General features: G+C 42.0%; 1 protein-coding gene across 4 annotated transcripts in view; it reads left to right on the plus strand.

Annotated features, from left to right (window-relative positions):
- Positions 1-22,240, plus strand: part of LOC121872153 (Down syndrome cell adhesion molecule-like protein Dscam2) — an 87,303-nt gene that overhangs the window by 25,674 nt on the left and 39,389 nt on the right. For all 4 annotated transcript variants that reach the window (XM_042374829.1, XM_042374831.1, XM_042374830.1 and 1 more), the window contains exon 3: positions 19,863-20,280. In XM_042374829.1, the coding sequence (XP_042230763.1) occupies positions 19,863-20,280 (418 nt within the window). The remainder of the gene's footprint in view (positions 1-19,862; positions 20,281-22,240) is intronic.

Consider the following 22,240-nt stretch of genomic DNA (forward strand, 5'->3'; position numbering starts at 1 on the left):
GAGCTGGTAGATTATTGTGTAAAAATAATAGTATCTTAATTTGGTAATGATAATAAGGATAATACATATACACACATACACACACATACGCACATTCTTACTCACACACACACACACACACACACACACACACACACACACACACACACACACACACACACACACACACACACACACACACACACGTACACTATTCGTCGCCCAATCATAAAAAAGAAAGAAAGAAAAATAACACCGTGACCTAAAATCACCTCGCTTGCCCCCCCACCAAGTCAACCTCGTCAATTTAATGAGCGACAATTACTGTGTTGAAGGTGGTCAGGTAACCTACGAATATTTCCCTGAAAATTAAATACTCGGAGTATTTTTTTTTTCTCTCTCTCGACGGCACAATAGTCGTCCCTGGAACTCAATGGTCGCCCAAATTGATGGTGGGGGGAGGGGGGGTTGAAGGGGGGAGGGGTGAGGTTGTTGTGGTTTTTTATTATAATTATTATTATTATAATTGGACGCCAGAGTTCCTACCTGTATAATTTCATGTTTTGATAAAGGTTTTCGTGAGTGCGTGTTCATATTTATGCCTCTGTATTTATTATGGTTTTATTTCCTTATGTGATTTTTTTTTCCTGAGTGGAATTACTCGGGAGAGAGAGAGAGAGAGAGAGAGAGAGAGAGAGAGAGAGAGAGAGAGAGAGAGAGAGAGAGAGAGAGAGAGAGTGAGAGAGAGAGAGAGAGAGAGAGAGAGAGAGAGTCACAAAATGTTATTATAAACTACAAACATCTAGCTGTACCTAGATATATAAATGGTTTACTGTAAAGCCTATAATTGGTTTCCTCAGTTTACACCGCCCCCTGACCAACACCCACCCCAAGTTAGCCTCACCAGTCACCACCACCACCTCGTTAGTTCATTCAATCGCCTCAACCCTCTTAATCTGCCCCGAGTACCTAAAGTAACGCAGTTTGCTCAGTTCACCTTGACTCACTTGACACACACACTCTCTCTCTCTCTCTCTCTCTCTCCCTCTCTGCCAAGAGTCGCGGTAAGGACAGCACGACAGCGTCACCTTCACCCAGTGCTACCACCGCCTCACTGCTTCTCAATGATTACGCCACCACCACCACTCCACCCCTAGTCCACCACTCCACCACAAGCAGGACACTTTCTTGTTTATATATCTCGTGCTTTCTGTTATTCTCTTTCCCTACATTATACTGTCTCTCAGTTTATCTGTCTGTCTGTCTTTCTGCCTGTCTGTCTGTCTCACATAGTCCTTTTCTGTCTCTCCTTCCTTCTTTGTCTTCCGTTTCATTCTCTCTCTCCCTCTCACCCGACCAATATCTCCCTCTCTCAGCCCACCTCTCTCTCTCAGCCCACCTCCCTCTCTCAGCCCACCTCTCTCTCTCTCTTTCTCGCTCTGAATTATTTAAGTTTTCATTTTCCATTAACCTATATAATACTTCCCTACAGGTATAATTATCTACCTATAAACAGACTTACCTGCCTCTCACTTTATTATAGTCACAGAAACATCATAAATATTTGGATCTTTAGAAGCAATATTTTAAAAATATCTCGACTAGACACAAGGTAAAAATATTCCAGGAATTTTCATCATAATGCAAACATAGGCCTACTGAATCATCCAGCACATATAGGCCTACTGAATCATCCTCCCTGTTTATCTATTAATGTATGTCTTCCATTCTATTTCTATTTTTTTCCACGTTCATATACAGACACACACACACACACACACACACACACACACACACACACACACACACACACAAACATCTTGCGTCATATCTCTTGAGAGTCTATCCGAGTTATAACGGCAACACTTCTCTCTTATTTTCCGCCATTTAACGACACACACGAGACTGGCGACGATAAATATCCCTCGTGACTCAAGATGTCAATAGACGTAATTGGATCACTTAAGCTAAACCGAAGAAAAAAAGATAATGACTAAAATACCTTCCAAATTACACAGACTTTTATCTTAACTCCATAAATTTACTGAACATATTAGGAGACATTTTTAATAGAGACTTTTGTTAAATTTACTTAAGAATCTTTAAGACTACTTGGTCCAAATACTCGTACTGATAATGTAAACTTTTTTCTCCAGTAATTGTGGTGTATAAGAATGAGTCTTAACTGCCTCATTCATGGAAGACGACCATAAAAACAGTAGTCAAAATGTCGTCAGAATTCCACTGAGACTACCATAACTAAATTAATTTTTTTTTTTTGCTCACGGACTTGCTAGAGGGGAGGGATTGTGGGAGGAAGGGGAGGGTTGAGGGGGTAGGAGGGGAAAGGGGGAGGGAGGAAGACGCAGTGTACGAATCTTTAAGAATGTGTGATATTATTTTCGGAAATCCCAATAGATAGACGTAAATATTTTCCTGATAGTGGAAGTGTGTTGGTCAGAGAAAATTATAGAGAGAGAGAGAGAGAGAGAGAGAGAGAGAGAGAGAGAGAGAGAGAGAGAGAGAGAGAGAGAGAGAGAGAGAGAGAGAGAGAGAGACTCACACACAGGCAACACCAACCCCGAGGCTACAAGACTCCTCCTCGCCGCCGCCCCGCACCAGATCCCTGACACATGGACGAAACGCTGTGACAACTCCCTCGCTCTCTGTGTGTCGCCGTGTTTTGAATTCATCTTAATGAGGTCCCTCGAGGGGGCCCAAAATTGTAGTTGCCGGTGGTTGACATATTTATCACTACTGGCTTGTATTAAGACACACACACACACACACACACACACACACACACCTATAACTAACTCCTCTGTACACTAATCTGATTTAACAAGGGAACTAAAATCTCTATAACAACTAAAATAAAGTATAATTTCCCTCATTAATATATCTCAAGGAAATAAATCTCAACTAAATCTTAAACTTGAATATATCAGGAGCTGAGATTCGTTGCCCAGTTGCTGATTCTATAAAACACCACAGGGGGTCCGGGGGTGGCAGAGGGTGGGGGGTATTATGGAGGGTTGGGAGAGTGGTTGGGTGGGGGCAGGGGTTAGGGAGGTAGGAGGTCAGGGGTAGGGGTCATGGGGGTGGGGGAGGGGTTGGGTTGGGGTGGGGGCAGGGATTCGCAACGTTGATATCCGTGTTAACATTTTACATCCTGGAGAAAAGTGGATTTTACGCCTTGACACAAACACAGGATGACGACATTTTGGGATGAGCCCGAGCGATGATGGTGTGTGTGTGTGTGTGTGTGTGTGTGTGTGTGTGTATTAAGGATGTTGGATGAACGGTTATACTTCGTGACTAGGTATACTCAGAGGCTCTGTATACTAAAAGCCGGGTATACTGGAAGTCGGGTATAGTGGGGCCGGATATACTAGGGGCCGGGGAAGGAGTACCTCTCCAGTAGGCGGCCGACGTATAAGGGCCTGCACCGCCTGGGGCCAAGTGTCTGTCTGGGCCGAGAATGGCGACGCTCTTTACTTGTACTTGAGGCTCCGGCCGAGGCTCTTACAGCTCGCTAAGAGGGACTAGTCTTTCAGGATCACGTCGAGGAAAAATTACATAAATATGGGAACGAAAAAGTTCACTGTCGCCTACCACCACCATCACCACTATCATACCACCATTACCACCATCACAATTTCGACTACCACCACCATCACCACTATTATCACCACTACAATCATCACCAGCCTCACTACCAGCACCGTCTAGGAATTCTCACACCGTCAGCTGAGTTGGTGTCCCGGGTATAAGTCTGGAAACGAGCAGGCCTTTGTGTGTCCTCAATTATGTGTTTAGTTCTAGATGCGTCAGCACCTCTACGGATATCAATAGTAACTGACTGACTGACTGATTGACTTAGAGAATTTTTGTCCAGATGTTCGTTAACTCCCATTTAATAATGTACTACTGCCTTAATCTCCAGATGCTTAAAATGTACTTAATAAAAAAAAAAGCATTTAGAGCTTCTTGGGCGTTATTTCTGGTCCACATCTTATCGTATCAGTCTCAGCCGTGTACAAAGCAGCTGTTCAATTTAATAACTGCTTCTTAGATCATGACATTTGGCGTCGAGGGAACACAAGACACACGCACCACGCTCAAGATATATCCATAATGAAATTCCTCCCGGAAGTCTGGCCTCTCGCTTGGCTGCTTCTCGAGTACAATATTTTACATGTTCCCCTCGAGTGCTCTTCAGGCTCTTCCACCTCGAGGAAAAATAATCAAACAGCGTCATCTACCATTCTCCATTATCATAAGAATGTACGAAGCACAGAATCAATTTACAGGGAGACAAAAGAAAGTGAGAGAGAGAGAGTGAGTTTCGTCTCTTGTCTTGAATTTGTTGAGTTTATCCTCGTGTTACACAGAGAGAGAGAGAGAGAGAGAGAGAGAGAGAGAGAGAGAGACTCTAAGCTATACTCGGGATGAATGTTGACGCACGACATTCTCCCGGGCTCCTTCTCTCACTTGACTTCATCAACTACCTGGATGATGACGCCTTATGTGTCTTCATTTTCTTCTGTCTTTATGATCAACGATACAAACTTCCTTCACCATAACATCTGCTCCTTACAGCCTAACAACCCCCTCCTTCCCCATATCCTTCCCTGAGACTGATAACCCAAAGACTTTCCTATTCAATCCTTCCTGCTAACCCATCAGTCAAATCTCAGATGACGGAGAGACGAGGAATTACTACTTTAAATTAGCAGACATATACCTGGCGTAACTTAAATGAAGTAATGTGATGAAATTTATGATATCCAATTAGGAGAAAACTTCAACGAGTGAATCACCTCTGACCATTAAGGAGAGGGATTTGCTAGGTGAGGACATTCATAAAAGCCTTCTTAACCTGATGATCAAACGTCGACCTTATATAGTGGCCGGGGGAGAGGGGTGACCTCTGACCTCACACTACAAGATGGCGTCAATCACTCTCAATACAGTCTTAGAACTGTCATAAAAGCACCTAATTTTTTCGTGGTTTTATCATAACACAACATGGTGTTTCAGGGGTTACTCATCTAATTCCAACAAACTCTTGTGTTTTACCCAGCGGGAACTTAGCGACTCTTGGGCTCACTAGACGGGAACGGGGCGAGAATGACTGACAGTTACCACGACCCTGCCTCTGTGCGTGTGTGTGTAGCTGTCACACTCCGCCTCAACCCTCTCCACTCCCCTGCCCTATTCTATCTCACCCAGTTCCATCTATTACACGTCGCCCCAACAGTGATAGCAGGAAACACACCAGGAATAATTGTAAACATTGTAAGAAGCATCACTAATAAGCGATAAACTCCAGAAATAAGATAACTAGTGTAAACAACGAGAGATACATCAGCACCAGGTTGACAGACGTCTCTTACCTGGGACTCTGGGACCCACGCTACCAGAATTCTTATGTCCCCAACTGATGAAGTTCGGTGGAAACGTAACAACGTTTGCTGTCCGTCCGAGTGTACGTCTGTCAATTTTCCAGTTGACAAATGGTGTCCGCACGGTAACTTGAGTTCTATTGTGTGAACTACAAACTTCACTCATAAGTTCTTTGTTCACTGATGATCAACCGTATTGATTTTAAGTCTCGCTCCGAGGGCTCAGTCAGTCCTGTTTATAGCTCTTGGTATCTTAGTTTCCACGAGGCATTGATGGCTCTTTAACATTCACTAGAGATTCGTCCTGAGCCTGTCCTGCCACCCTTCCTCAAGCGCGCGCGGACACACACACACACACACACACACACACACACACACACACACACACACACACACACACACACATACCTATTGAGAACCTTTACGATTTAGCTATTGTTTTCGATTGACAAATATCTGTGACGTGCCGGGCGCTCCAACACCCGTCTTTTGTCACAAAGACCTGGTGATCACAATGATGTCTGGCAATATGTGACACAGACGAGTTGGTAAGTGTAACTGTACCTTCATAATGGTACAGCTGCCACTGTGGATAATGGTGCAGTATTCCTTTACATTTAACATCAGTCACCGGCTCTTCATTGCGTCAGAACAACGAGATGGTGAAATATTCCAAGGCACATTTTCCTCGTCGAGCATAACATGATCAGTAATAACTCTCTGGGAACCTTTTAGTCTCGGAGTATGTATGTATCTGCTTCATCGCTGATACTAAAGTTCACTTTCCAGGTGGAATTATTCTTGTGTCTCGTCACACACAAGGGGGTCATGTCAACGCTCTCCTCACTTAACAGGAAGCATGCTACAATTCTCTTCACATAAACCAGAGCATGTCAGCTCGCTCTTAGGATTCACATGCTTACCAATTTCTTGAACGGAATATAAGATTTACCCAAACAACCACACGAATAGGAACGTCCCAACCTATCAACAACATGAACAACACAAACACTCTCTCTGGCTTGATGTGGTCGTGTGTGTGTGTGTGTGTGTGTGTGTGTGTGTGTGTTGATACCTACGGGACCACCCCTCTGATTGACAGCCAAGTTACCTATCCTGAGGTGTTGATGCCCGAGGGACTAGTCTTAATTCCCTGCCACTAACGTATTCGGAATCAGGAAGGACAAAAACAAGACACTATAATCTATTGCTGGATGTTTATGGTCCAAAGGTAAAGACCCAGTTGCAGTATATAATGCCCACGAACCTCAGACGGTCAAATAACGTGAGAGTGGCGCGTAACACTCAACTCTTCTGTTAATGAGGAGTTATCGTTACTACCTGGCCTCAATGTTGTGGTAGTGGTGATGTTAGTGGTGATGTTAGTAGTGTAAGTAGTGGTAGTAGTCATCTTTTTTATGTTTACCCAATTAGCGTTAAAAGGCACGAATTCTTACATCCAGTTGCAATATCTTAAGCCTACGTTACCCATCTCAGACCACCATGATAAAAACTAGTAACTGTATTATTATATACTGTATTATTCTGGGGGTGAGTAACAGTCTACTTTATATTCTCTCTTATGACTAGATTGTTCACCAGGGCAAGACGTAAAATTGAAACCACATGAACGAAAATGCATTAAGAAAGTTAGGTTCTTATAGGAAATTGAATGCCATCGAATTTAATACTTTTAGTGTGATAATTTCCGGCTATGATAAGTTGGGGTTGAACTAAGTTGATCAAGGCACCCGCATTCTGTAGTGATAATTCTCTTTCTTTTTTTCTTTCTTTCTCCATTCTCCGTCTTTTTTATCTTACTTTCTTTCAAATATCTCCTTTCTCTCTTTTTTTTTATTTTTCTCTTTCTTTCGTTTTTTCTTCTTTCCCCAGTCTCTCTTTTACTTTCTTTATTTCTCTCCATTTTCGGTCTTTATATCTTATCTCTCTCTCTCTCTCTCTCTCTCTCTCTCTCTCTCTCTCTCTCTCTCTCTCTCTCTCTCTCTCTCTCTCTCTCTCTCTCTCTCTCTCTCTCTCTCTCCAGGTGTTGCTGGGTACACTAGTGTATCATAATAACAAGTGTCTGGCTTTAACATCTTGCCCCTGCACACACTCTCCTCACATCCCGACCTTCACTTAACTTCTTAACACACTCTTTTAACACACTCAATACACCCTCTTAACAGACTCTTAACATACTCTTCTAACACACTCACTTAATACACTCTCCACACACACTCTTTTAACACTTTCTGAATATACTTAGCCTTCTGACTCGTATATACTAGTGTGTATATATATGTATGTGTGTGTATTCTGACGTCATACCTTTCGACCATAATATTAATAAAAGTTCAAAACCATATAACATTACCTATATCAAATCTTGTTATATAAAGTTCTTTCCCTTGTCACATTGATTCAACATGACAAACATACACACAGAGACCAACACAGTGGGAACAAGATTGATACCATCCCTCTGAAGGAAAAGTTATTACATGAGAATCGTGTGAATTTCGTTGTATATTCACCGTCGACAAGGGAAGACTTCGTCGCCACTCGGCAAATGGGATTCCCGTAAAGTCTAGAAACTACAAACTTTCAGTAAAATGTTTTCTTCTATTTAAAAAGTTACATTTGCACATGGAGAGTTATATTGTTCTGATAAAGGTTACTGTTTTCCCCATGAGAGACATTATCGAGTTACACCTGACCATAACTTAAACTAAATGTACTCCAGAATGCCTCCTACATCTAGAGGGAGCAATATCAAGTGTCTGGAGGCGGGTCGTACATAAGGGGCCGTACAGTAAGGGTCGTATGCTCAGGGTCGTACATTTAGAGTCGTACACGATAAATAAAAACAAACGCAAGAGTGGTGGTCCTGGGAGACCACAGCAACCCACACCTTATACAGCCATTGTTCCTCATCACGACACACCACTCAACATTCCACACATTACAACGACCTGAACACACTAATAATAATGGTTGCCTCTCACGTTCCAGGATGGCTGGCCCTCTGACCACCTACGTGTGAATTTGTTTAAAGTGTAGAAGCTGGCGCCAACACAACAACCACACCCTATGTTAACGAGCTGTATGACTCAGTGTCAAGGAATAGTCCGAGAAGATCGGACAACTCGCCAACTGTACTGGCTAACCATTAGCCCGGAACAGTACCCACAAATCGATTAACATCCAGGTCCCCAATTACTGCTGGGTATTTTTCTATCTTGTAGAATGAAGTCAAGGATCTACTTATAGGCGAAAAATAGGTTATACAGCGTAAGAAAGACGCGGTAGAAACAACAATGCTGACCACAGGTGATATTAGCGAAGGTGTTAAATTGGCGTCTTCAGGTGTCATTCTTCTGGGTCTTTTCTTATCTCGTGGGATACAGACGAGGCTCTCTCAGGCATAATTTAGGCCCCACAGGACAACATTAGAAGGACCGGTGCCCAGATTACGTTAGTGAAGGTGTTAGGTAAAGGTAAGGCCGCCGCTGCTGCTGGTACAGGTACAGCCATTGTCCCGGCCTGAGTAGGTTCCTGTATTATTGTCTCGTTCTCTGCTCCCTCGAGGGATGTTTTCTTCTTCATAAAGAATTTTCCGACGCCTCTCCTCCTCCTTCGCTTACGGGTTGAATTTTATGTTTTAATATCTTGAGTAAAATATGTTTTTGTGATATGAATTAAGGTGTTTTGTGTTGGAGAAAATATTCATTATTGTGTTTTAGTTGTTTGTTTTGTATAAGTGATATTAAAGGCATGTTAGTTTTTTTTCACTAGAGTTGTTGATGGTGTTGAACGAAGACAATCACGTGGGTGTTGTTGCAAAAATATGAAAACTAAGTAAACAAACATTGAAGTTATCACAACACACAACAATTGATCAGGTAAACTGCAACGTGTAAGAGAGAAAGAGGAGACAGACAGACAGACATCAACACTCCGTCGGTTAAACACTCAAGTAACAGTTTGAAGAAAAGTTTCACTACTGAGCGTGAGAACGTAAGAGACAGTCTCAAATACACGTGAGAGATCATCGTTAGTGAACCTAACAGCCTGTGAGATTGTCGCTACAATGTAGAGGGCGCAAGATCGTAAAAATCCATCTCTTAGTGAACGCAAAGACGTGGGGGTTACAGGTGAACGTGATAGACCGTTGCTAGGGAGAGTCAGAGCTTGACACCTTTCGCTAGTGAACGTAAGAACTTGGAAGATCGTTGCCACGGTGAAGGGCGCGAGTCTTGCTACCGGGGAAAGGGGAGGGGAGGAGGGAGGGGGGAAGAACGCACCAACCCACTAGGTCCTTAACATCCAAAACATGACTTTATACTGGAGGAAAAACAGCCTTACGGACCCACTCACTTGACGCCTCTGTCGGTTGGGGAAGAGAAAGTGCTGAAGTTTAGAGTGGAATCAGAATTGGGTGCGTACAACTTGTTACTCCCTCCTCCTCCTCCTCCTCTCCTTCCTCTTCCTCCTCCGTTCGTGACTACCCGCTATCACCCGTCACCACACCGTCACAGCAGCACGTCACCTACTGTCACCAGGCGTCACTACCTGTCTCTCTCCGCCAGCTCCTATCACCAAGTGCCATCGGGCGTCACAGCATGGAGCCACCCGTCACTCTCCGTCACTAGGCATAACTTCTACAGGTTCCTCGCCTCCCGGTTACTGGGATTTGGGGCCGTCACGACTCATGGGTGACGTATGAGTCTCTACGTCACTGCCAAACGTCACAAGGAAGGTAGCTGGCAGGTATAACGTCAATATGTAGGTACTTCACGGGTTTTATTACCTGGTCTGTTTTTGAACGTCATGCAGTCAAACGTCAAATATTATCCGTCACACACACACACACACACACACACACACACACACACACACACACACACACACACACACACACACACACCACCACCAAATTAGATGTGGGTTCTATCATGCCCTGGTGATGACGTTTATTGTAGTGCCTGGCGGAGTATCGATGCTTGAGGTCGTCGCCGCCTCCTCACTCACACTGCTACTAAAATTGAAACTGAATCCCCGTAGACCCTCACCTGCTGCCGTGCCTACCTGAGGGAACACTGGGAGACACTAAGAGAGGGAGAGGAGGTAGAGAGAGGAGGGGTCGAAGGGATGGGTAGCACTGGAGGTCGGAGGGTGATGGGAACTTTGATACACTAATGCTGACAGTGAGGGAATCGGAGGGGAGGGTGAGAGGGGAGTGAGGGGTGAGAGGGGGAGTGAGGGGTAAGAGGGGGGCATGGACACATTAATGCTGACTATTAGAGTCTAGGGGATAAGGTGGGGAGGTGGGGTGGGGGGATCTGGAGACACGACTGCTGACACTGAGGGGAGATGAGGGTGAAGGTGGGTGAGGGGACTGAAAGGGACAGAAATAAGGGCGAGGAGAGACAGCCAAGGTGTTAAGTTACAGCAACGATACAGTAACTCAATACAACACCATCCCTACCACCATCCTCGCTTCTCCTGCTGTATCGCGTCCGCTGTTAACACCTGTGTGGCGTGGGGTACAGGTAGGTACGGTCATATATTTCACCAGGTATCGTAGTGGCCTCGGGGTGTGGGTCAAGAGGCTAAGAAGGTATAGTTTTTGTGGTGTTTTCTTGTCTAACTTCATGAGAAGGTGTTCGAGGTTATGAATAATTTAGAATAACTTTAGGTAACAGGTATACACTCTCCTCTTTAGTCTTCGTTTTTCTCCTTTCATTCATTCATTCTTTCATTCATTCATTCATTCCCCTTCTCTTTGCTTCCTTTCCTGATGAAGATAGGTTACAGAATAATTAAAATAACAAAATAACAAAAACGAATAAAAAAATACAACAAATATAGATAATAAATGAAAATGGAGGTTGGTGATATTTATTCATTAGCCTATATCAGTTTAAGAACGATTTAGAGTGATTGAATGGTTTTTTTTTTACACTTTACGAGGTAAGTGATTGTTTTAAAAGCTTCCTGAGGGGGGGGGCTTGTAGAGAGAGAGAGAGAGTATATATACGCTGACGAGACCTACCAAACCACCAAACATAATAATTATATCACTCGACTCAGGTACCCCTTGGGACACTGAATACATTACTCAGTCTCCACCACATTCCTCTTTCGCCTCTCTGACGAATTATCCCGCTTGATCTAAACTTTGGGGAGTCGAATCATTTATTTGTTTTGGTGCCTCTGTTTGACGATGGCTCAGCTGAGATGTGTGTGTGTGTGTGTGGCGATCAGATAGAAGAGACTGATTGATTATTCGAACGGTGTGACAATCAGGGAGGAAACTCTGAGTGATATTACAGACTATGCAATATCAAGGTTGAATGTTCTGTTGATATCTTAAGTCTGCAATATTAGACGAAATGTTTTACTGATATCCAAAAATCATATAAAATGTTTTTGTTGATCTCTTAAACTTAAAACAATTAAGATAGAATATTTTACTGACATCACAGGACTACAAAAATAATGAAAAACGTGAATACAAATTATCTACAAGCAACAACATCCAGCTAGAATGTTTAACAGGACAAAATAAACCCATCACGTCAAGAATCCTTCACATAACTGGCCACTATTCTCTTAAACCACACGAGGACGAAAGAGACACAACGAGGTATTTATTTAGCAGCTCTGGAATGGTCAATAACATCCTTTGATTTGTGACGAGGGATACTGCCATCATTTTCAGGTTTGCTTAAAATAACGGTGTGAATGAGAATGGATCCTAATGACTGTTTTAGAATAGGTGTTGAAAAAGTTCTCTCAGTCAGTCAGTCAGTCAGTTGATTATTTAGTAAAGCCATTTAGTTAAATTCTGTCAGATACTCAAGAACTTGGCTACAAAAACAAAACTCTCTCTCTCTCTCTCTCTCTCTCTCTCTGACCAAGATACCAGCCGCCACAACAATAAAAACAACAATAAAAACAACAATAAAAACAGTCCAGCAGCAGCAGTACTATAAACAGCATTACCCCCAGCAACAGCAATATCAACAGCAGAAGCCTAGAAACAGCAGTAGCAGCAATAACAGCAGCCCAGTAAAGTTAAATCAGTTACCCCCTCCTTCTCCTCCTCCTCCTCACACGCATGTTGTATATGACCGTCACGAGCAGCACAGTTTGTCGCAGTTCCGTGTCACTTCCTCAGAGCAGCAGTAATATACCACCGTTGATGGAAGCAGCGCCTTTGTACCCCCCAGTGTGATCATGTCCTGGCCACGCCTGTAAACTTTCTCTCCTAATCTTTTTATGGATCTATTTCTATCCCTCGCCGCGTCCCTCTGAAGAGAATTTACAAACGGTGAGCCTCAGTGTGTGTCTATGTTTTAGTGTGTTCAAATTATGTCAACACGTCGAATAAATATCGATGGATTTCAACCAAACTTTGGGTATGTCGATATATCACAATAAGATATGGGAGAAGTTTGATACTCAGGCTTCTTTGGCTTCACTTTATAGTTATGGCCTCTTGGACCTTTGTTGTGGTAGAGGATGTGACTACCTCCACTGGGAACTAAGTTTACACTGTGACGAGTTCTCATTTTGTGTGTAGGAGCGATAGACAAGAGGAAGGAAAAGGAAAATGGGGAAAGAGAAAAAAGGAAGAACAGAGGTTTAGTAAAATTAAGAGTAGGAGGTAAGCGGAGAAGACGAGAAGCAGAGTAAAAGGAAAAAAAGAATAAAGTGAAGGAAATAAAGGATGAGGATAGTGCCGCCCCCTCCATCTCTTTCTCTCTCCCTCTCCCTCTTCTCTCCCACTCTCTTTTCTCTTTCTGTAGTGCGAACAGATGGAGAACAAGGGAGAAGAAGATCCCTCGAGAATTTAATGTTTACTCCCAGGGATCAACATCAGGATAAATGTTTAAGAGTCTGTACAGTATTGTCAAAAGGGTTAACAAACACACGAGTTGGACCTATAGAGAAGCCTCCTGTATACTAGCACGGGGAATGGACCAAACTTCCCTCTCTTGTTGACGTTCTGTTTTAAGAATCCGGATTTGTACTCGGATGAAAAACGATAAAAAACTAGAATCGTGTAAAATAAAATCTAAAATTCTCTGACACAACGATTCAAAAGTAAACAATATGATAAAAAACTACAATGAATTAAAAAGTAAAAACCCCAAACCAAGGAAAGATCTTGTCTGATAATCCAGGATTAGAATAAGACCCAAAAGACGGTAAGGAAATAAAGAAATTCTAATCCAAGAGAAGTTAAAAATCCCTAACTTAATGGTCCTTGTACTTAAGCCTTAACTTATATGACCCTAAGCCAAGCAGTGTGTAGAGTGAGCATTAACACGAGTACATCCCGACTGAACACCATCCCGACTGAACACCATCCCGACTGAACACCACCTCCCTGAACACCATCCCGACTGAACACCACCTCCCTGAACACCATCCCCTGAACACCATCCCGACTGAACACCATCCCGACTGAACACCACCTCCCTGAACACCATCCCGACTGAACACCACCCCCTTGCTGCCATCTAGGTGAACATAACAGAACTATCTCCTTATTATTAAGGTGATGGCATGTGCTGTCTCGAGGGAACAACTCTTGTAAGACTGATGAAAATCCCTCGACTGGAGATATAGATTAAGACCATCGAGTGAATGATTGATCCATCCCAGACGAAAATCAATAGTTCATCGATCTTATAAATACAGTTTGGTTTTAATGCGTTCAATTAGAGTTTAGTTATTATGTGGACTCTAGTTACCGACCGACAGACAGACAGACAGGAGTGAGTCAGTCAGTCGAGTTATGTTGAGTGGAATGTGAAGTACTGTACTAAACATGACGTCATTTCAGTCATGGTATAAATTCACATGAACCTAAATGATTTTTATGTTATTGGGTCATAAAGTACAACTACTGTCACAATTCCCTTGACACTTTTAATCATATATGACCTGTACTTATAACCTGTACTTATGACCTGTAGTAGCAATACAGTCTCTGCTACAGAATAAAAACGCTTTTAAAATTTATCCATAAGTAATATTTTTTTCTAAGTAATTATCGATTAACGTATCAGTATAATATATCCTGAAAACTATATAAATTAGAACTTTATATATACATGAAAAATGAAAGGAATATCGTCAAATAAAACCAAAAAATTCATGTCACTTTTTTTAGACCAGTTTCTAGAGTTTTTTGAATGTATATATTCCGGCATTCTGGATTCCATATCCATATTTTTCCATTCCATGTTCCAGCTTGGAAATTCGCTCCTTTTATTTTTGCGTCAGAATCGGATGTGAGAATTCGTATATATTTCACATAAAAATTCGCAGTTCTTGTCAAGACTGTAGATGGCGTGTGAGGGTGTGAGGCAGGCCGGGGGAGGAGGAAGGGTAGGCCAGGGGAACCTTTTGTGCCAGTGACCTGTATAGTAACCTGTACCAGTGACCAGTATCGGTGTCCTGTACCAGAGTGATCTGTGGTAGTGTTCTCTGACCTGTACTATTGCCCTGTACCTGCACAAGTGACCTGTATCATATTAGTAAGGTGACGGCAAAGATACACAAACATACACACATATACACATACTGCACACACAACAGTCACACATACATACACATAAACAAAGTCAAACGTAGGAATTTAACATCAATAAACCAAAAGCGTTCAGGAAGTAGGCAGAAAAGGAGGGGGAGGAAAGTGAGGAGAAAGCAAGGAAGTGAGGACAAAGAAGGAGGAAGGCGAAGAGGAAGACGGTTAAATAAGAGGTTAGAGAAAGAGGAAAAGGGTGAAATAGGATGTTGAAGAAGAAGGAAGAGCAGGAAGGAGCAAGAAGGAGGAAGAGGAGAAGGGATTAAGAAGAAGAAACTGTCGGGAAAGAAAGGAAGGAAGGAAGGAAGGGGAACTAGACTGTACTAAACTCGTGAAGACTGGATCTCAAGATGAACTGCCGCAGGAGAGGAGGAGTATCTAGGAGCAGAGGAACGGGAGGAAGACGGAGGCAAGGAAATTTATCACCTCTTGTACTGATTTGCATCTTCACAGCTCCGTGGTCTTGTCGCCCTCTGTTATACACTTCTGTGACGCCATTTAAGTGACGCGTTTAGTGGATATTGTTACAGTGAAAAAAGGGAGGAAGTTTAAGTTATGGTAATTTAAAGAGAGTTTATTATATTAAAGGTTAATGTTATATAAAAGGGGGATTATTTTATCTATGGGTGGTAATCCTCTTAGTTCCTCTTCTCTTCTATCTCCTTCCTAATCCTCCCTCTTCCTCCTCTCCTCCTCTGCTTTTTTTCTTCTCCCACGTTCTCCTATTCTCTTCCTTCTTCTCCTAACCCAGCACTACCACCCTCCTAATCCACCATTCTCCTCCACCTAACACTCAGAGCTTAAGGCCCCCGCTGGCTCACGTCTTCTCCACTGAAAAATTAAGCGTCTTACATTAGGGCAATTGCTTCTCCTCTCAAGTATTTATGTGACTCTCTCGTTGACGAAGATCAGTGTCGAGAGGAGCAGTATCCCGACCACCTGAACACTTTTTGATAAGATTATTTGGGGGACTTGTAATTCTTAGTCTAATTCTTCCCTTCCTTTCCTGATCTTGCTGATTATGATTTTCTTGGGTGAGGGATGATTTTTTTTTGTGTTTAATATGTGCTATAATACGATTTGGGTGATGCCTTTAAACCTTGATATAAATCCAGTTATTACCTACAGTTACAGTAATAACCTTAACCTATATATAAACAGTTAAGGGCGATTAGTGTTTACCGTACCTGATAGTAATTAGCTAAAAAAATACAGGTATGATAACTCCGATGTAGTATCATAAAAAAACACACAGGTAGATATGAATAGAAAACACAACCAAAAACGTACTTTATCTCGTCACTTTCACTCAATGTCAATCCCAGAGTTCATTTCTCACTCTGTAACTTCATTTCTCACGTCAGCGGCAAGCGGAGGCGACGGCGGAAAAGTCACGCACAGACGGGGCATAAAAAATAAAAAAAAATCTTCAGCTTATGAGGATTCAGAGAAAATGGATTTCCAAAGTTAGATTTCATTCAATGTTGAAAGGATAGGATGAAGGAGGAGGAGGAGGAGGAGGAGGAGGAGGAGGAGGAGCTGTGAGAGTGTAGAACCCGCTGGCGTGGTACTGCTGCTGCTGTTGTTGGTGGTGGTAGTACTGGTGGCGTAGGTGGTGGTGGTATACACAGTGGTAGTGGAGGTGTTGGTAGTGGTGGTGTAGGTGTTGGTAGTGGTGATGTAGGTGATGGTAGTGGTGGTAGTGGTGGTGGTGTAGGTGTTGGTAGTGGTGGTAGTGGTGGTAGTGGTGGTAGTGGTGGTGTAGGTGTTGCAGGTAGTGTTGGTAGTGGTGGTAGTGGTGGTGTAGGTGTTGGTGGTGGTGGTGGTAGTGGTGGTGTAGTTGTTGGTAGTGTTGTTAGTGGTGGTAGTGTTGGTAGTGGTGGTAGTGGTGCAGGTAGTAGTGGTTGGGGGTAGAGGTGGGATTATTATTGTTGTTGTTGTTGTTAGTAATGGTGGCAGTGGTGTTAGTGTCTTGGCTGTGTGCGTGTAGCAGTGGTTATGTTGTGAATGTAGTATAGTGATTTTCTTTCTGTGTATACATGTTCACGCTCACTGACTCCCTGAGGTGAGTGCTTGAACCATGGAGGCTGTTGGGAGGAGGACGAAGACGAGGAGGAGGAGGAGGAGGAGAAGGAGGAGGATGAGAAAGAGGAAGAGGAGGAGAAAGAGGAGGAGGAGAAGGAGGGAAGAGGGTTGGTCTCCCTGAGGTCTGGTCATGTGATATGCATTGATAAATATGTGGGTGTCTTACTAAACTACCCCACCTGTGTCTCCTGAGGTGAGATTATGGAAGGAACGAGGTAGTGTGGTGAGGAAGCGTGGTAAAGTGACATTGTAGTGTAGAATGTCATGTTAAGATAGTGTATTTGGTTGCCATGGTTATTAGGGTAGTGTGGCGTTGTAAGATGGCGTGGTAGTGTGGCGTGGTAGTGTGATGTGGGAATGTGGCGTGGTAGCGTGGCGTGGGTCCCTCGTTAACAGGTGCGGCCAGGTGGAAGGGAGTGTGTTTGAGCAAGCCGACCTGACCCCTCTCACCCTGGTTCCTACCCATTATGGCTCGTAGGCTATACTCCCACTCACCCACCCCTCTCACTCACCCCTCACTCTCACCCCTCACTCTCACCCCTCACTCACCCTTCTCCCTTACCCTAACCCTCATATTTCTCGTTTCCCTGCCCTCTACCTTCTCCACCCTCATCCTTTTCCACATCCTCCCTCATCCTTTCACTCCCCTTCCTACTAACCCTTCCTTACGTCTCTCATTATCACTCCCTCTCCTAACCCCCTTTCTCTCCCTCAAGAGCTCCTGGTTGGGGGGGGGGGGAACTTGAGAAAACTTGAGAGAATGTGCGTGTGTGTGTGTAAGACCTCTCACGCCTAGCTCAACTAAATCTCACATGAACTGAGACACTCGTGTTTATGTCGCTACAAATGCCAAGTTATTCACATGTACCCGAGTGCTTGGTTGCGCCAGACAGTTCTATATTCTACATCTATATCCAGTCATCTAGCAATCATGAGTGAGTGAGTGAGTGAGTGAGTGAGTGAGTGAATAAGTGAGTGAGTGAGTGATTGAGTGAGTATGTGAGTGAGTGATTGAGTGAGTATGTGAGTGAGTGATTGAGTGAGTATGTGAGTGAGTGATTGAGTGAGTGAGTGAGTGACTAGCTTAATGATGATATTATTATTATTATTATTATTATTATTATTATCATTATTATTATTATTATTAATATTATTATTATTATTATTTTTATTATTATTAGCGTTCCAACTTTTAATATCAACCACACTGTTGAAGCCCAAAGGATCATTACACCCTGAACTAACAAGTAAACAACCATTTATTACACAGTAGTTCAGGTGACCAATTGTTATGATATCATATTGATATTACTGTATAAGGTATGATCGCTATTTTTCTCTCTCTTTCAATTAAACTTCGCTCCAGGTAACAAAATGTTGAGGGAAAAACCTGCCAGGATTTTTTCTTTTTAATTTGATGGAGTTGTCATGATTTTTTTTCTTCTCTTTTTTGCGTCAATTGTTTTTATATTCCATAGAAATACACAGTAGAGTTAAATCCCCGTCCTTAAACAAAACAAGGAAAAAAAGGAAAAGTTTGTAAATTCTACCATTAAAAAAATACGCTCCATGGAATTTTATAATGAAATTTACAGTGAGCAAAAACACATACGTGATCTCTCTCTCTTTTTTCTCCTCTCCCTTATATATATATATATATATATATATATATATATATATATATATATATATATATATATATATATATATATATATATATATATATATATATATATATATATATATATAATTGCTATTTTTGTTCATGACCAGTATAGCAAAAATTATCAGCCGTTTAGAATTAATACATAATTTTTATGTTAATATACTAATAAATAGCTGAACTGCACACCTAGAGATACAACCACTTGGCTCTATGTTAATTAATCTTTATCAGGTAACAATATTCACGAGCTGTGGCCATGAGGGGCATGAGCAGACAATGGTTGAAGTAGTTAGTCTGTCAGTCAGTCAGGCAACCAGTCAGTCAGTCAGTCAGTCAGTCAATCAGTCAGTCAGTCAGTCAGTCAATCAGTCAATCAGTCAGTCAGTCAGTCAGTTAGTCAGTCAGTCAATGAGTCAGTCAATCAGTCAGTCAGTCAGTCAGTCAGTCAATCAGTCAGTCAATCAGTCAGTCAGTCAGTCAGTCAGGTCTAGTATATATAAAGCTGACTGCTGCAGCTAAACCCGAGATGGAGAATGTAACACACACACACACACACAAATTGCTCGAAGCTGGTTTATTGTTAATTAATTAAACGCTTATTGAGAAATATTACACAACAATAAATATTAATATAGTTTTTGTTTGTTGCAACAGTCTGTCACTGTCATACCGTGTCCTTAGTCGACAAATAGGAAAATAAACTTATCTTTCTAATTAATGTTAAGGTGACTATTTCTGTTCCACGTAATATAGCAAGATGACTATTTCTATTCCATAATGAGAGAAAAATACTATTTCTATTACACAATATTATGGGATCCAAAACTATTACCAGGGTGTTTAAAAAAAGAAAAGGTGTTCATTATAAGGAAAATACACATAACTCAACACAACACGCCAACCAAACTCAGATAACAGGGACACTAACGCTCTGGCTCCGGGTGTAATGTTTAAATGTAATTATATACTTGTCCTGAAATATAATACCAAATTACATTAATTACATTATGTTATCATATCACATTTTTTTACTGACAGGAACTCCGGTTAATGTGTGTGTGTGTGTGTGTGTGTGTGTTTATTCTCAATCATTAACTATTATTATGTTTTGCATTTACAGATCGTGTGGTATCGGATGGAAGCATGACCTCATCCACAAATGGGGTTCTCCTACTCCCTAGATACCCGCTTAACCCGCACCCACAACCTCAGATATCTCAACAGCTCCTCACATCACCACAACCACTACAACCTAAATCACCACCGCAATCACAGCAAATTCCACACACTCGAACGTATCCTGAAAGTTGGTCGGTATACAGGACACACACACAGCAACCAATGCCACTGCAGCCACAAAAACCACCACAACCTCCACCACAACTTACCCACAGTCCTCCTAAACAGACGTCACCACAGCAACAACCACAGCTACCTTCACAGCCTATAGACCATCTCCACAGCGCCCTAGTACCCCCACCGCAGGAAGCACAGAGGCGGCACCAACAACTGACGCAGCCACGGCAGTACGGTCCAAGGTAAGTTCCCAGGTTGATTAAAATACAGGGGGAGATTTGCGTCGCCCGCGGCTCAGGTGATAACAGCACCTTTACCTGGGGAGAGAAATTGAAGGTGTAGATTCGTATTATTTCTAACAACATCACATACAGCGTACATACAGGTGACTGACTAAAGGACCCCAGTCTAGTGCATACAGGTAACTGGGCAGATTGGCTCCAGTCTAGTATATGCAGGTGACTGGATATACCATTAAGATCCGGAGCCCAGTCTAAACGGGGCATAGCTCGAATAGGTTAGATTAGGTTGGATTAGTTTAAGTTAGGTCAGGGTAAGTTAAGCTCAGTTGGTTTAGATTAGAGTGGGTTGGTTAAGGTAAAATTTAAGTTAGTTAAGGCAGGGTTAGTTAAAGCATGGGGTATTTGACCAATAAGTCCTACACACACACACACACACACACACACACACACACACTCACACACACACACACACACACACACACACACACATGTACGTTGACAAAACATACACCCATTCACTGTGTCCATTTGTATTATATCGTCACTGTAAAGAAGAAAAAAAAAACAGCAACGTAAATGCATTTGAGCCATCAAGCGGTGGGAGCCGCTCGTGTCATAAACGTGTATAAAGATCTGTGATGGAAGGGGATAAATGGTGTTGTCAGAGATTGGTTTTGCCGCTGGCGTTGAATATAGATATTCTGACACACGGGGGAGGGGGGAAGGGAGGGTAATGGCCAGGACTAACACTGTGATTTTGTTTGCTTTTGTCGTGCTTAACGCTGGGAATCTTTTGTTGCTGTGTTGGTGGTGATAAATGTTGTGATTGTATTGTTGTTGCTGCGGTTATTAATGCTGTGATTATGCTGACTATCACCGTGATTTTTCTCCCTACTGTTACTTCATATACGTGAACTAATCTTATTTTAGGCCTCATAAAATCACTTAATAATACAGTAGTTAACATATTCATCACAATTACTATATTTACGGGTTTATATTATAAGAATAAAGCTGTTTCTTACTGCCTTCAATAGTTCAATCTTGCTAAAATCTAATGCTGTTCAAAGATGGTTTATGTCAATACTCTAATGCACTGAAGCCATAGATTACTTGCTCTCTCTTACGTAAATTCAAAGTCATGTTTCTTGTTCCCTGGCAGATTTGGATTCCACGTATTAAATCAAATGGCTTTACTCAAAACCTCGATGAAAACTTTTTATTTTTTAATCCACATTCATACTAGATTTAAAGTTTTTTTCTTAATCTAAGTCAACATGGTGTTAAAGTTGTCTCTGTTTTACGTCTTAAGTTGGACTGTGTTTGTATTTAAATATTAAGTACGTGGGTTAAGTGTCATTGTTATTTTGTATATTAGGAAATTATTTTATTTAGACCCCTATGGCTTATCACATTAAACAAAAACATGCAGTTGAAGAGAAAAACAAATATTGGAGAGAAATAATAAGACTACAGTATAACAGGCTCTAAAAACGATATGTGATACCTCGTAAGCCACAAGTTCGTTTTATAATACTGGAACAAAAGACAAGTGATGTCTGAGAACAGTGACGTTTAATATATAATTTTCTTAAATTTTTGGCACATGATTCGTAATAAATAGAAAATGATAAACAACTTTTTATCTGTAACAAAAACTCATAAATACAGTAATAAGTAAAGTACACTAATACCCATCACCTGTAGTAAAGTAAACTAGTACCCATCACCTGTAGTAAAGTAAACTAGTACCAATCACCTGTAGTAAAGTAAACTAGCACCCATCACCTGTAGTAAAGTAAACTAGTACCCATCACCTGTAGTAAAGTAAACTAGTACCCATCACCTGTAGTAAAGTAAACTAGCACCCATCACCTGTAGTAAAGTAAACTAGTACCCATCACCTGTAGTAAAGTAAACTAGTACCCATCACCTGTAGTAAAGTAAACTAGTACCCATC

The sequence above is a fragment of the Homarus americanus genome, unplaced genomic scaffold, assembly GCF_018991925.1.
Source record: "Homarus americanus isolate GMGI-L3 unplaced genomic scaffold, GMGI_Hamer_2.0 scaffold22069, whole genome shotgun sequence".
NCBI lineage: Eukaryota > Metazoa > Arthropoda > Malacostraca > Decapoda > Nephropidae > Homarus > Homarus americanus.